Genomic DNA, 13,194 nt, shown 5'->3' with positions numbered 1-13,194 from the left:
GCTGCCAGAGGATGTAGAAACAACTGTCATATCTGGGATTAAAAAAATTTTGGACATGTTCCTGGAGGAAACATCCATAGCCTGTTATCGAGACGGATATGGGGGAAGCTACTACTTGCCCTGGGATTGGTAGTATGTGAAACCCCGGGCAAGGATTATGTGATGGCCCTTGGAATAACTCAGCCAGACAAGGTATTAAGTGTGAAAGTAATTCACCTGAGTACAGGGACCTGTTACCTTACAGGCCTGGAACCTCAGATGCAACAGTTTCTTTAATTTAGTAATAGTCTTGAGTAGCCCTCTGAATAGCAGGACAAGCAGTCTGTGGCAGGTGGGGCGGCCCCGCACTGCCCCAAACAGAGCCTGTAAGTTCTCAGGTTTGGATCCAGTCAGACCTCAGCAAGGCTTGCAAGTTAATATCAAGTCCCATTTCCCTTAACAAAACAAAGATGGCTTACCTCAGCTAGATCACAGCAGCTAAACGCTTTTAATAAAGGCATAAAACTTGGGCTTCAATTCTTCCTTCCCTGAGCTACCTTAGCCTGGCCTTGTCTTTTAAACTCCCAGGTATGGACTCTGCCTCTCCCAGATCACTTCCTCTTGGGGTGGGATCAGTACTCTTAAGGTGGCCCATGCTAGTTAGAGAGGGACTTTTGTTAAGGGTGAGAGGTAGTGTTCTATAAACCCCCTCACATTGGGTTTCTGCCAGGTACTTGTGACCTGGACTGGCCACTGTTGGAAGTAGGATACTGGGCTAGATAGACCATTGGTCTGACCCAGTATGACTATTCTTTTGTCCTAGGAATTTGGGCAGAGCGCACATATATATGCTTATAAACTATGCTTATCTCAAGACACAAAGGAACACTATATAGAAAAAGAATGGAATCCAAGTAAAGCAACATTTAAATGACCTCATAACTGGAGTAAGCTTTGATGGCAGCTTCAGAGGTTGGGATGTAAGACCAATGCTAGACAGACTTCTATGGTATGGGTTCCGAAAATAGCAAAACCAGATCAGGATCAAGACTGAAGTGGGCTTCGATGGCAAATCCAGTAGTTGGGAAGTAGGACTGCTGCCGAGCAGACTTCTACACTTTGTGCCCCATTGACAGGGAGAGACAGAGATTAAATATATCATTATTTAATCAAGAAGAAGTAGAACCTGTGCAGAGTGCCATATTCAAATCTTGCCACCTTGCTGGGCACACTGGATGAACCTTGCAGGTCTTCATCTGCTGACATTTACTATATTACGTGTGTCTATGCATAATTCTAGATATGGGCATTTGCATCCAGCTGTTCCCTCTGTGAAGTAGGTTGTCATGAACAGAAAAGGTTTGGTTACATTTCTCTGTGAGCGCTACTATTCTATTCTAAATACTGTATCTGTATGCCGCTAATACCAATAGGACCTAAGTAGCTCACAAAACAAAGTCAAACTAAGTAATGTTTGAGATCACACAAATAAAATTAACAAATTACCAACAGAAAGCCTCTAACTGCATTCTTAAAAACAATTACGTCAAATACTTGTTATTACATAATATGGTAATTCCTAACAGAACACATTTGAAAATGCAATTATATATTTAATACATTTTTATATTTACAGATGTCTTGTAACACTTCAATAAACAATCAGGGATACAAGCAGCACATCACTCCCCACTGGGAGTCCAGCACCTCCCCCTCTCATCTTCTTCCCCCTGCAATTTGATATCTTCCTGATTCTCTCTTCCTCCATTCTCCAGCATCTCTTTCTCTCTCTTTTCCTTCGACCCTGTACTAGACTTGGCCGATACTATGCAACTCCAGATGAGGTCTGTTATACAGTCTCCTTAGCAGGTTGAAACTGATGTTGTGTGCTGCTGATTTCCGAGCTCTGGTTCAATGTATTGTATCAACTAAGCTTGATTACTGAAACACTGTGTACTTGGGTAAGTCAAAGAATCAGTGTCAAGCATTGCAGGTAGTTCAAAATGCTGCAGCCAAAATGTTGCTTCCCCAAGGTCCTACAGAATGAGGCTCTGTTCTATCTCAAATTCTAAGAATTTATCAGCCTGCTAGGGCCTTGAGATCAGAGGGAATTTTACAATTAATAATCCCAACACTCCATGAAATGCATTTTTCCAAGACAAGCGCTAGAGCCTTTTCCATAGCAAGACCATGGGAATGGAACTGGTTACCTGTGGATTTAAGACTGACCAGAACTACTAAGACAATTAAGAAATTTCTGAAGGCTCATTTATTTTCTTGAGCCTTTGTGACAGTTTAAGTGTGTGCAGTTATGGGCTTACAGGGCAGGCTTTGTTAGAGCTGTTTAATTTTTATGAGTCTGTTAGTCTGTTTAGCTCCTGCCAGGTTAAACCCCTCTGAACTGGCCATCCGGCAATATTCAGCGTCTCTTAAATGGTTAATGCTGCTAAATATTGCCTATGACTGCACAGGCACTGTCTGGTTAGTGCTGGAGCAGCTTGGGGGTGGAGTCTGGGCAGAGCCGGAAGTTAAACTGGTTAGCAGAGATATTAAGTCCACTAACTGGCTAAGTAAGCAGATAAAGTTAGGACAGCAAAAAGGCTGTCCTAACTTTATCCGCTGAACTAACTGGACACAGGTCTGAATGCTGGTTGGTGCCCGGTTAACTTCTGGTTAACAACACATAACCAGATATTCAATGTCAGAGCCAAGACATGGACTGGCTTTGAATATCTAGGGTAATTTCAGCCTGTGGCTGTAAGCAGCTTAAAAAAACACTGACTGCCATGGACTGAATATCTACCCTGCAATTAATAAATAGACAGATAGGTGAAAAAAATAACCATCTTCCTGGCCCTCTCTTCCTCCATCTATTCAGTCCATAGTCCAACAGCCCCTTGTTCCTTTCTAGCACATGCGTACTACACCTTAGGGGGAACACTGGTGCTGGTGTAAGCAGTTGTGCTTAGAGGTACGCATGTTCTCTGCCACTTAGGCTCAAAAGTCTAAATAATATCCAAAGCTTAGGCATTTTTGCCAGCAGGAAGTTTCAGAGCATGCAATGAGACTGGGTAGCAATAGACTTAGCAGTAGTGTGAAGAAACATCTAACAACAAACCTTATTCCATTGTCCACATGCTCCACCCAGCTGCTGTTTCCTAGTAGCAGGGTCACTGTCGGGGATCGCAAACCATCTGCAGACACTCGTCCCTGTTTGGCTACACGCTGGACTCCCAGGGTAGAGGCAACAGTGTCCCAGAGCTCTGTTCCTGAAAAAATGAAGTCAGGACACTGGTCAGTATTTGGGGGTGGAGAGGGAGGCAATTCTATAAATGGGCACCCTGATGTCATCTGGTGAGAGTATTTTTTAACAGCATCTGGGTGTCCAGATTCCGTTATAGAATACTAATATAACCTGGTATAAGCGCGTCTTACGTTTACACACCTACAGTTACAAAAGCCATTGAATTGATGGAACTGTGGTTTCATAAATGCTGCAGGTACTAATTTATACTGTAAGGTACGCGTGTAAGAGGGAGGCATGCCCATGTTATGGAAAAGGCACCATGCTTGCCCTTACATGCACAAATGCTAGTACAGTACAGTCTCACTTATCCAACCTTCAGTAATCTGACCATTCGCATATCCAGCAGACACGCTGGTGACGTCATCTAGTTTATTTCTATTAAAAATCTTTGTTTTATATCAATTTTTGAAAAGCAGGAACATTATGCCTTTGTTTATGCATTGTTTGAGGAGTTTATCCAGCGTTTTCAATATTATCCGACTTTTCAGTTACCCGATAATGGGTCGGTCCCATTTACATCGGATAATCAAGGCTGTACTGTATTCTGTATCTTTAGGCACACAAGGGGTGCGTAAATGTGGCTTCCCAGTTACAGAATTGCTACAAGAATGGTAAGGGATTTGCGTTACAAGATGTATGAGGAGAGACTTGAAGACCTGAACATGTATACTCTGGAAGAAAGGAGAAACAGGGGTGATATGATACAGACGTTCAAATATTTGAAAAGTATTAATCCGCAAACGAACCTTTTCCGGAGGTGCGAAGGCAGTAGAACGAGAGGACATGAAATGAGATTGAAGGGGGGCAGACTCAAGAAAAATGTCAGGAAGTATTTTTTCACGGAGAGAGTAGTGGATGCTTGGAATGCCCTCCCGCGGGAGGTGGTGGAAATGAAAACGGTAACAGAATTCAAACACGCGTGGGATAAACATAAAGGAATCCTATTCAGAAGGAATGGATCCTAAGGAGCTTAGCCGAGATTGGGTGGCAGAGCCAGCCGGTGGTGGGAGGCGAGGATAGTGCTGGGCAGACTTATACGGTCTGTGCCAGAGCCAGTGGTGGGAGGAGGGGCTGGTGGCTGGAAGGTGGGGATAGTGCTGGACAGACTTAAATGGTCTGTGCCCTGAAGAGGACAGGTACAAATCAAAGTAGGGTATACACAAAAAGTAGCACATATGAGTTTGTCTTGTTGGGCAGACTGGATGGACCATGCAGGTCTTTTTCTGCCGTCATTTACTATGTTACTATGTAAATGTGGCTTCCCAGTTACAGAATTGCCTTTCGGTGTGACACTTACTTCTATGACCAGCAACCAAGCTTTCTCTTACCCAGTGCCTTCCACACAGGAGCACTGAAGCAATCTTCATTCAGTACGATAAGGTCGCCATGACGCTGCCAGGTGTGAGGCAGGTCTCTGTCCAGTTCTCGCTGCCAACTGATCCCGTATCGTTCCATTAAGCAATGCAGCTCATAGCGCAGCTTTTGGGCTGGGGACTGAACACGAGCCCTTTTTGAAAGAACAGGATTCTGAAAAAAAAACAAACAAAGGAAAAACTCCAAGAAGGTCCACCTATAACTCAGAGCCTACTTTCTAACACATTTGCACCTACAGTTGCACATTTGTGTGGATGTGAATAAAAGCACCTCTGCCAGAATCCCCATGTGCACCATGTCATTTCATGAAAGGCTGTTTGGATAAGGCAACAAGTTAAAAAGTTAATAGGGACACCCAGTCACAGCAGTTTCATAAGATTTCTTTTTCCGGGGAAGAAAATAATCAAGAGAGTATTTGATTAGCACTAAGCTCGGTCGCAGGCAGTGGCATTCCTAGGGGGGCTGACACCCGGGGCGGATCGCCGATGTGCAACGCCCCCCTCCCCCCCGGATGCAGCACGACCCCCCCCCCCAGTGAAAGGACACTCCCCCCCCCCCCCCCGGGTGCACGCCGCTGGGGGGGGCTGCCGCGCGCCTGTCCTTCCTTCGTTCCACGCTCCCTCTGCCCCGGAACAGGGTGTGGTCTGCACCTGGGGCAGACCGCACCCACTGCCCCCCCCCCCCCATCAGGAACGCCACTGGTCGCAGGCTCCCTGAGGCTGCTGGTCTTCTCTTAACCTGGCCATATATGCCAATATTTATCAACAGAGTGGAGTTACTCATCATTGCATATTGCCGCCCTGTAAGTTCTGTCCAGCAGAGACTAGATTCAAAAAGAGCAGGTAAACACAGGCTCGTGAAAAGAACTGAAGATGATTCTCCCTTTAAGGGGGTAATTTTCTCATCTTTGATAAAGAGCTGCAACATCAGGTACAGACTATAAGGGAGGGGATCAGTTTGGTTACTTACAGTTAATCCACTGGAGCTCTTAGTTCTAGAATTAGGAGGCCATGGAGATTTTAGAGGGGAGTCAGTGTCATATTATCATAAGGCCTTAAATAAATTCATTCCACCAAAATACTATATGCATCTTTTGACTCAATAGGCAGTGCATGCAAATGTCTCTCATGAATATTCATTGTAGATATCCTGAAAACTTGACTTGCTGGGGTGCCTCCAGGACCAGGTTTGGGTACACTGCCCTAACCCAAAAATTGCATCCCTAGCAAGGAGACAGCATTATGAACAGGTTGTGTTACGCTCAGGGTTTATAAGATCCAGACTAATAAGAACCTTGTGTTTTAGTCTATCAACAGTCTATATCCATACCTCTGTTTGTCAAGAGGCAGTGACACCACTCTATTGGTCTGCTTCAATTGTGTGCTTTCCTGACCTTAAAATTATTTGGCCTAATTTATTTAATCTTTTACACAAAGTACTCCTTACACCATATATATCTTAAACTTGTTTATTATATTAACGTGCCTATTTATTACTACTAACCTCGAAACTCACATTCTCATGTCGCATTCACACGTAGCTCACAATACTTTTGATATTTTTTGCCTAATACTCACCTCTCAACATAACACGAACAATTTCACCACCATTAACACACCCACACTGAATCTTCCAATCTCGGACACTCTAAAAATTCTTGGAGTCACCATTGATCGACATCTAACACTTGAGAATCATGCGAAAAACACAACCAAGAAGATGTTCAACTCAATGTGGAAACTAAAAAGAGTAAGACCTTTCTTCCCAAGGAACGTCTTCCGAGGTCTGGAACAATCAATGGTACTCAGTCATTTAGACTACTGCAATGCACTCTACGCTGGCTGCAAAGAACAAAGAATCAAGAAACTACAGACAGCCCAGAACACGGCAGCTAGACTCATATTCGGTAAAACAAAATATGAGAGTGCTAAACCCCTACGAGAAAAGCTGCATTGACTCCCTCTTAAAGAACGCATTACGTTCAAAATATGCACCCTGATCCACAAAATCATTCATGGAGATGCCCCAGCCTACATGTCAGACCTGATAGACTTACCACCTAGGAACGCTAAGACATCGTCCCGCACATTCCTCAACCTTCATTTCCCCAACTGCAAAGGGCTAAAATACAAACTAATGCACGCGTCAACCTTCTCCTACTTGAGCACACAATTCTGGAACGCACTGCCGCGCAACCTGAAATCGATCCATGAACTAACCAACTTCCGCAAACTATTGAAGACCCATCTCTTTAACAAGATATACCACAAAGACCAACAAATATGAACTCCTTCACACATACATAGTATTGTTTTTACTATTTGCTTGTTATATAATTCATGCTCCATCATTATCATGTTAATATAATACTAAATGTTTATCTCTTATATATCTCCACTATTCATGATCTATTGTAAACCACATTGAGTCTGCAGAGGTGGGAAAATGTGGGATACAAATGCAATAAATAAATAAAATAAATAAATATGATAAACATCTATATCACTTCATCATTTGATCCACCGTTTAGCTTTTACATCCACATTCTAATGTAGAACAGCAGATCCACAACTGCTTCAATTCCATATTTCAAACCATTTCAAATCGGTGCCTCCAGATCTATATCAGGCATCCTTCTTGAGCACAAATTATAGTGCTTACTACTGTTTATGCTGATCCGTCAGTTCAATTCATTAAGCTCAAAGTTCAAACGTCTTTGTAAACCCGGGCAGCTGTACTGAAAGGCAATTTGAGACTGTGTTCATTGGAGCAGACTCTGTGGGTGCTTGAGCACCTCCAATATTGAGAAAATTCCTTGTATGTGTCCAGGGAGGGGTTATTTTCATTGGGCTTAGCACCCCCAATAATTTTGAAAAGTTGGCTCCTATGCCTATGTTCCATGCAGAACCCCGCAGCGTGAGAAAGGCTAACGAGGGGCACAAGCCACAAACATTCACTCCTCAATGAAGAACCTTTTAAAGTCTTTTAAAGCCAGCTGATGTTCTACATCTTCTCCAGTTTCTCTATGCGAGACCGCATTTCAATATGCAAGACCACATTTCGAAAGTTTCCTTCATCAAGAAGAACTAATGCCCGATATCTGTGTAATATATATAAAAAAACATACAAATACAGGCACAAGTAATATTGGCTTCAATCATTCTATTATACTTGAATTACTCAATCTAAAACAAGGCTGCTTACCATCGGGACTTCAATCCAAGTCAGGGTTTGTCACCACACTCCAAAGAGTGCTGTACACAAGAGCATAAAGAACTATGGTTTAAATATCCCTTTACTCCACCCCTCTGGTGACGTAATCACGTTACAGCCACTCTACCTCAAGATAGAGGCCATTAGGGGCCACCATAGCCCATTCAAAAATATAACTCTGTTCAATATTATGAAGCTGAGTACTTATATCTCCTCCCCGAATAGGTCCTGTTAACTGTGTCAACACTACACATTTTAAATCTTCGATCTTATGCTTTTTTTCTATCCAATGATTGACCAATGAGGCATCTACCTTTTGAATTCTAATATTGCTAATGTGCTCAGCCAGGCGGTTTTTAAGCTTCCTCTTCGTGTGCCCTATATAGTACAGCAAACAAGGGCATATAATACAATAAATGACCCTTTCACTTTCACATGTTGTGTGGGTGGATAAATAAAACCATCTATTGGAACCAGGTATGTTAATCCAGCTGAAGTCCCGATGGTAAGCAGCCTTGTTTTAGATTGAATAATTCAAGTATAATAGAATGATTGAAGCCAATATTACTTGTGCCTGTATTTGTATGTTTTTTTACATATATTACACAGATATCGGGCATTAGTTCCTTGATGAAGGAAACTTCCGAAATGTGGTCTCGCATAGAGAAACTGGAGAAGATGTAGAACATCAGCTGGCTTTAAAAGACTTTAAAAGGTTCATCAATGAGGAGTGAATGTTTGTGGCTTGTGCCCCTCGTTAGCCTTTCTCATGCTGCGGGGTTCTGCATGGAACACAGGCATAGGAGCCAACTTTTCAAAATTATTGGGGGTGCTATGCCCAATGAAAATAACCCCTCCCTGGACACATACAAGGAATTTTCTCAATATTGGGGGTGCTCAAGCACCCACAGAGTCGGCTCCAATGAACACAGTCTCAAATTGCCTTTCAGTACAGCTGCCCGGGTTTACAAAGAAGTTTGAACTTTGAGCTTAATGAATTGAACTGACGGATCAGCATAAACAGTAGTAAGCACTATAATTTGTGCTCAAGAAGGATGCCTGATATAGATCTGGAGGCACCGATTTGAAATGGTTTGAAATAAGGAATTGAAGCAGTTGTGGATCTGCTGTTCTACATTAGAATGTGGATGTAAAAGCTAAACGGTGGATCAAATGACAATGTGATATAGATGTTTATCATATCAAAAGCATTGTGAGCTATGTGTGAATGCGACGTGAGAATGTGAGTTTCGAGGTTAGTAGTAATAAATAGGCACGTGTAATATAATAAACAAGTTTAAGATATATATGGTGTAAGGAGTACTTTGTGTAAAAGAATCTGGAGTGTGTACTCTGGTAATAAATTGGAAACCTCAGGTAGAAAACTAATTTATTTAATGACAGTTTCACTATTTAATATACACAAATATTCTATCATTTTTGGTTGTCAGTCAATACAAACAAAACCTTGCTGACCTTCATCTGTGTCACTGCACAGGTGCTCCCAGGGGCCACACTTGCCATGAGTTCCTGTAGGATCGACTCTGTCAGTTTCTCTTCCAGGACTGGTAAGGTAACAGTACCATCTGCCTGCTTCTGCATTCGGTAGCTATTTGCCAGGATCCCCTTCCTTTCCAAGTACTTCCTGTGATGTGAAAGAAAAGTTTGCAGAATCAAAAAAAGGAAAACAATTATTTGGCCACTAGACATTGTAGGCCAAAGGCTAGAACAGAATTTTTATGTGTGAAATTATATATTTTAGCACCAAGAAGGGGATTTTGACAGGCACCAAGCTACACAATCTGTTTTGGAAATGGATCATAGTTCTGGTATGTATATTGTAGGAAATAAAATGTCATCTAAGAGATCTAAAGGTTGTATAGACCTCGTTTTAATATTTCATCCAAAACCCAACATCTTCAGTAGCTGCAGCTGGAATGCCCAGAGTTACACCAGCTTTAGTAATGGCATAAGTGCTCGCACCTAACTGCCAGGCACATATATACCTGGTAGGCTAGTAGTTTATAAAGGATAGTAGGGACCTATGTTCTTTCATAGAACAGGCTCCTACCAGGCACCCTATGATTGAACTGGCCTTAATGTATCATACTGTATAACAATCCGGGACTTTTGATCAGGTTTCTTGATCGTGAAAGATATATGATGGGGTGCCCTGAAAAAATGATTTGGCGGTCATGATCAGCAAAACACAAACTCAGAAAACTTGGAAAAAATTACCAAGTGCAAGTGAACAACTGTTTAAGGGATGGTGTCATACTTACCCCAATTTCCTGAGTTTGTATTATAACAATTGATGATTGCACTCCACAGCCACAGTCTGTAGCTAAATATTTGGGTTACAGGTAGGATATAGCAGAGATTTAAATAGCTGGCTCAGGATAATAAAAGCTAGGTGAGAAGTTCTTGCAGAAAGCAAGCTTTCTAGTCAAAAGTGGCAGGAAGGCTAGATAGCAACTGGTTAAGACATGCCAATGGGTGCTCTCTTACCTGTGGCATTTCTTTGATCCGTCTCTGGAGTTTTATCAAGCTTCAGCATAGGAAAGAGAAAGGGAAAGACCTGGCAATATCTCTCTGCATTTGGTTCAGTCCCTGTGATGAGAGAGACCACTCTGGTGATTTACTGAGTCCCTGTGGCTTCTGATGTGGCTCTTCCCTCAACTGCACTGGTGGACTTGCAGGTTGGCAGTATAGATAGGACTTTTCTAAGCCCCGTCAAAAGGACCGCTCTACTGCAACTCAGAAGTAATGCTATGTGAAGAATCAGTATTTATTGGGTGAAGCTGGAAGTATGCTGGCCTTGTCGCTGTCAGAGGGACCCCCTCCACCACCATGGCTATATCTGCTCCCCTGAATAGAGCTGCTCAGATGGCAAGAGGTCAGCAAACTCGATGAATTGCGAGTGAAATTGCCCAAGTGGGGGGAGAAGTTGATTCTAATGTTGTAGTGCAGAAGTTACAGAAAGTGTCACTCTGGGATGTCATACAGGGGCGTAATTCTTCTCTCTTGAAGATGTTTGGCAAGTCTAAAGATGTTATAACAATTGTTTCTGAGACCAATGTGGCACAGGCCCAAATGCAGGAACAGCATGTCATTAAGTCTGGTTCTTTAACTTCTCTCCAATTAATAAACTCTTGAAGGGAAATCGACTGAGTTTAGATTTGGAAGCTGCAACAGCCCCTAAACCACAAGGACCCCAGGCTGCCACACCGACCACCATGAACTTTGCAGAAAAGTGCAACAAATCATACATGGAGGTGCATAATCGAACGAAAACATCTATCTCCATGGGCGTTTATCTCCGAGAACGGGTCCGTGAAGGGGTGGACCGAACCATATTTTCGCAAAAAATAGACGTCCATGTTTTATTCGACAATTTGTGAGCTGGGCGTTTTTGTTTTTCAGCGATAATGGAAAATGAAAGCGCCCAGCTCAAAAACGAATAAATCCAAGGCATTTGTTCGTGGGAGGGGCCAGGATTCGTAGTGCACTGGTCCCCCTCACATGCCAGGACACCAACCGGGCACCCTAGGGGGCACTTTTACAAAAACAAAAAAAAAGGTAAAACAGCTCCCAGGTGCATAGCACCCTTCCCTTGTGTGTTGAGCCCCCCAAATCCCCCTCAAAACCCACTGCCCACAAGTCTACACCATTACTATAGCCCTAAGGGGTGAAGGGGGCACCTACATGTAGGTACAGTGGGTTTGGGGGGGTTGGACGACTAATAAGCATTAAGCAGCACAATTGTAACAGGTGGGGGGGATGGACCTGGGTCCACCTGCCTGAAGTCCACTGCACCCCCTAACAACTGCTCCAGGGACCTGCATACTGCTGCCAGGGAGGTGGGTATGACATTTGATGGTGAAAATAAAAAGTTGTGAAACATCATTTTTTTGTGGTGGGAGGGGGTTAGTGACCACTGGGGGAGTCAGGGGAGGTCATCCCCGATTCCCTCTGGGGGTAATCTGGTCATTTAGGGCACTTTTTGGGGCCCTATTCGTGAAAAAACAGGGTCCAGGAAAAGTGCCCTAAATTCTAGCTACAAACGCATACTTTTTTTCCATTATCGGCAAAAGGCGCCCATCTCTGTTCGGGTGATAACCATGCCCCAGTCCCGCCTTCACCACGCCTTCCAACACGCCCCCGTCAACTTTGTATGCTTCCGCGATGGAGTGCAGTTGAAAACGTCCAAGTTCGGCTTTCAATTATACCGCGTTATTCGTTTTTGTGAGATAAACGTCCATCTCCCGATTTAGGCCGGAACTTGGGCGTTTTTCTCGTTCGATTATAAGCAGGATAGCATCCAAAAGGAAGAAAGCACCCATTTCTATCTTAGCTAATTCCTGATCCACCATAGCCCAGTCATCAGCCTCCCTGTCTAACACATGCTCTGCCCAACGGAAACAGGCTCTAGCTGCTACTAGACCACCGTAAATAGTAGCCTGAACCACTAAGGTCGTGACATCAAAACTCTATTTCAAAAGGGACTGCATTTTGTGATCCAGAGGATCCTTGAGAGCAGTACCACTATCAACAGGGACAGTATTCTTCTTGGTAACTGATCATCGCATGCACTACAGGTGGCTGCAAGGCTTCTCTATCTTGTTCAGGTACAGACACATCAAGGGGCATTTTCGAAAGGGACGTTCAAATTGCGATTTGGACGTCCTTGCAGAACGGTGAAATCTAGGGGCAGGGAAACCCATATTTTTGAAACAAGATGGACATCCATCTTTCATTTCGAAAATACAGTCAGGGACGTCCAAATCCTTAAATTTCGCCATCCCTAGATTTGGACGTCCCTAGACATGGTCGTTTCTGATTTTCAGCGATTTTCGAAACCAAAGACATCCATGTCAGAAACAACCAAATGCAAGCCATCTGGTCATGGGAAGCCAGCATCTGTAGTCATTTCAGGCACCTTTTTGTGCCTTAGTCGTAAAAAAAAAACAGGTCCGGGTGAAAACGTCCAAGTGTTCGTCAGGGACGTCCTTTTTGGATTATGGGTCAAGGATGTCCAAGTGTTAGGCACGCCCAAGTCCTGCCTTCGCTATGCCTCCGACATGCCTCCTTGAACTTTGGCCGTCCTTGCAACGGAGTGCAGTTGGGGACGTCCTAAATCGGGTTTCGATTATACCGATTTGGATGTCCCTGGGAGAAGGGTGTCCATCTTCAGATTTATGTCGAAAGATGGACGTCCTTCTCTTTCAAAAATGAGCCCAATCATAGACCAGGTAACCCTAAAGGGGGTGTCAGGAGACTTCCATTGCGTCTGAATCACATCCCTGATATCTTGATGCATT

General features: G+C 43.5%; 1 protein-coding gene across 3 annotated transcripts in view; it reads right to left on the bottom strand.

The window, feature by feature from the left end:
* The window catches only part of TRMT12 (tRNA methyltransferase 12 homolog), a 68,793-nt gene that overhangs the window by 34,571 nt on the left and 21,028 nt on the right, over nt 1-13,194 (bottom strand). For all 3 annotated transcript variants that reach the window (XM_030209688.1, XM_030209687.1, XM_030209689.1), the window contains 3 exons: nt 9,350-9,518; nt 4,615-4,813; nt 3,098-3,248 (listed from right to left, as the gene is read on the bottom strand). In XM_030209688.1, the coding sequence (XP_030065548.1) occupies nt 3,098-3,248; nt 4,615-4,813; nt 9,350-9,518 (519 nt within the window). The remainder of the gene's footprint in view (nt 1-3,097; nt 3,249-4,614; nt 4,814-9,349; nt 9,519-13,194) is intronic.

The sequence above is a fragment of the Microcaecilia unicolor genome, chromosome 7, assembly GCF_901765095.1.
Source record: "Microcaecilia unicolor chromosome 7, aMicUni1.1, whole genome shotgun sequence".
Lineage (NCBI taxonomy): Eukaryota > Metazoa > Chordata > Amphibia > Gymnophiona > Siphonopidae > Microcaecilia > Microcaecilia unicolor.
Note: the sequence above shows the minus strand (reverse complement) of the source record. Positions and strands in the feature narration are given on the sequence as shown.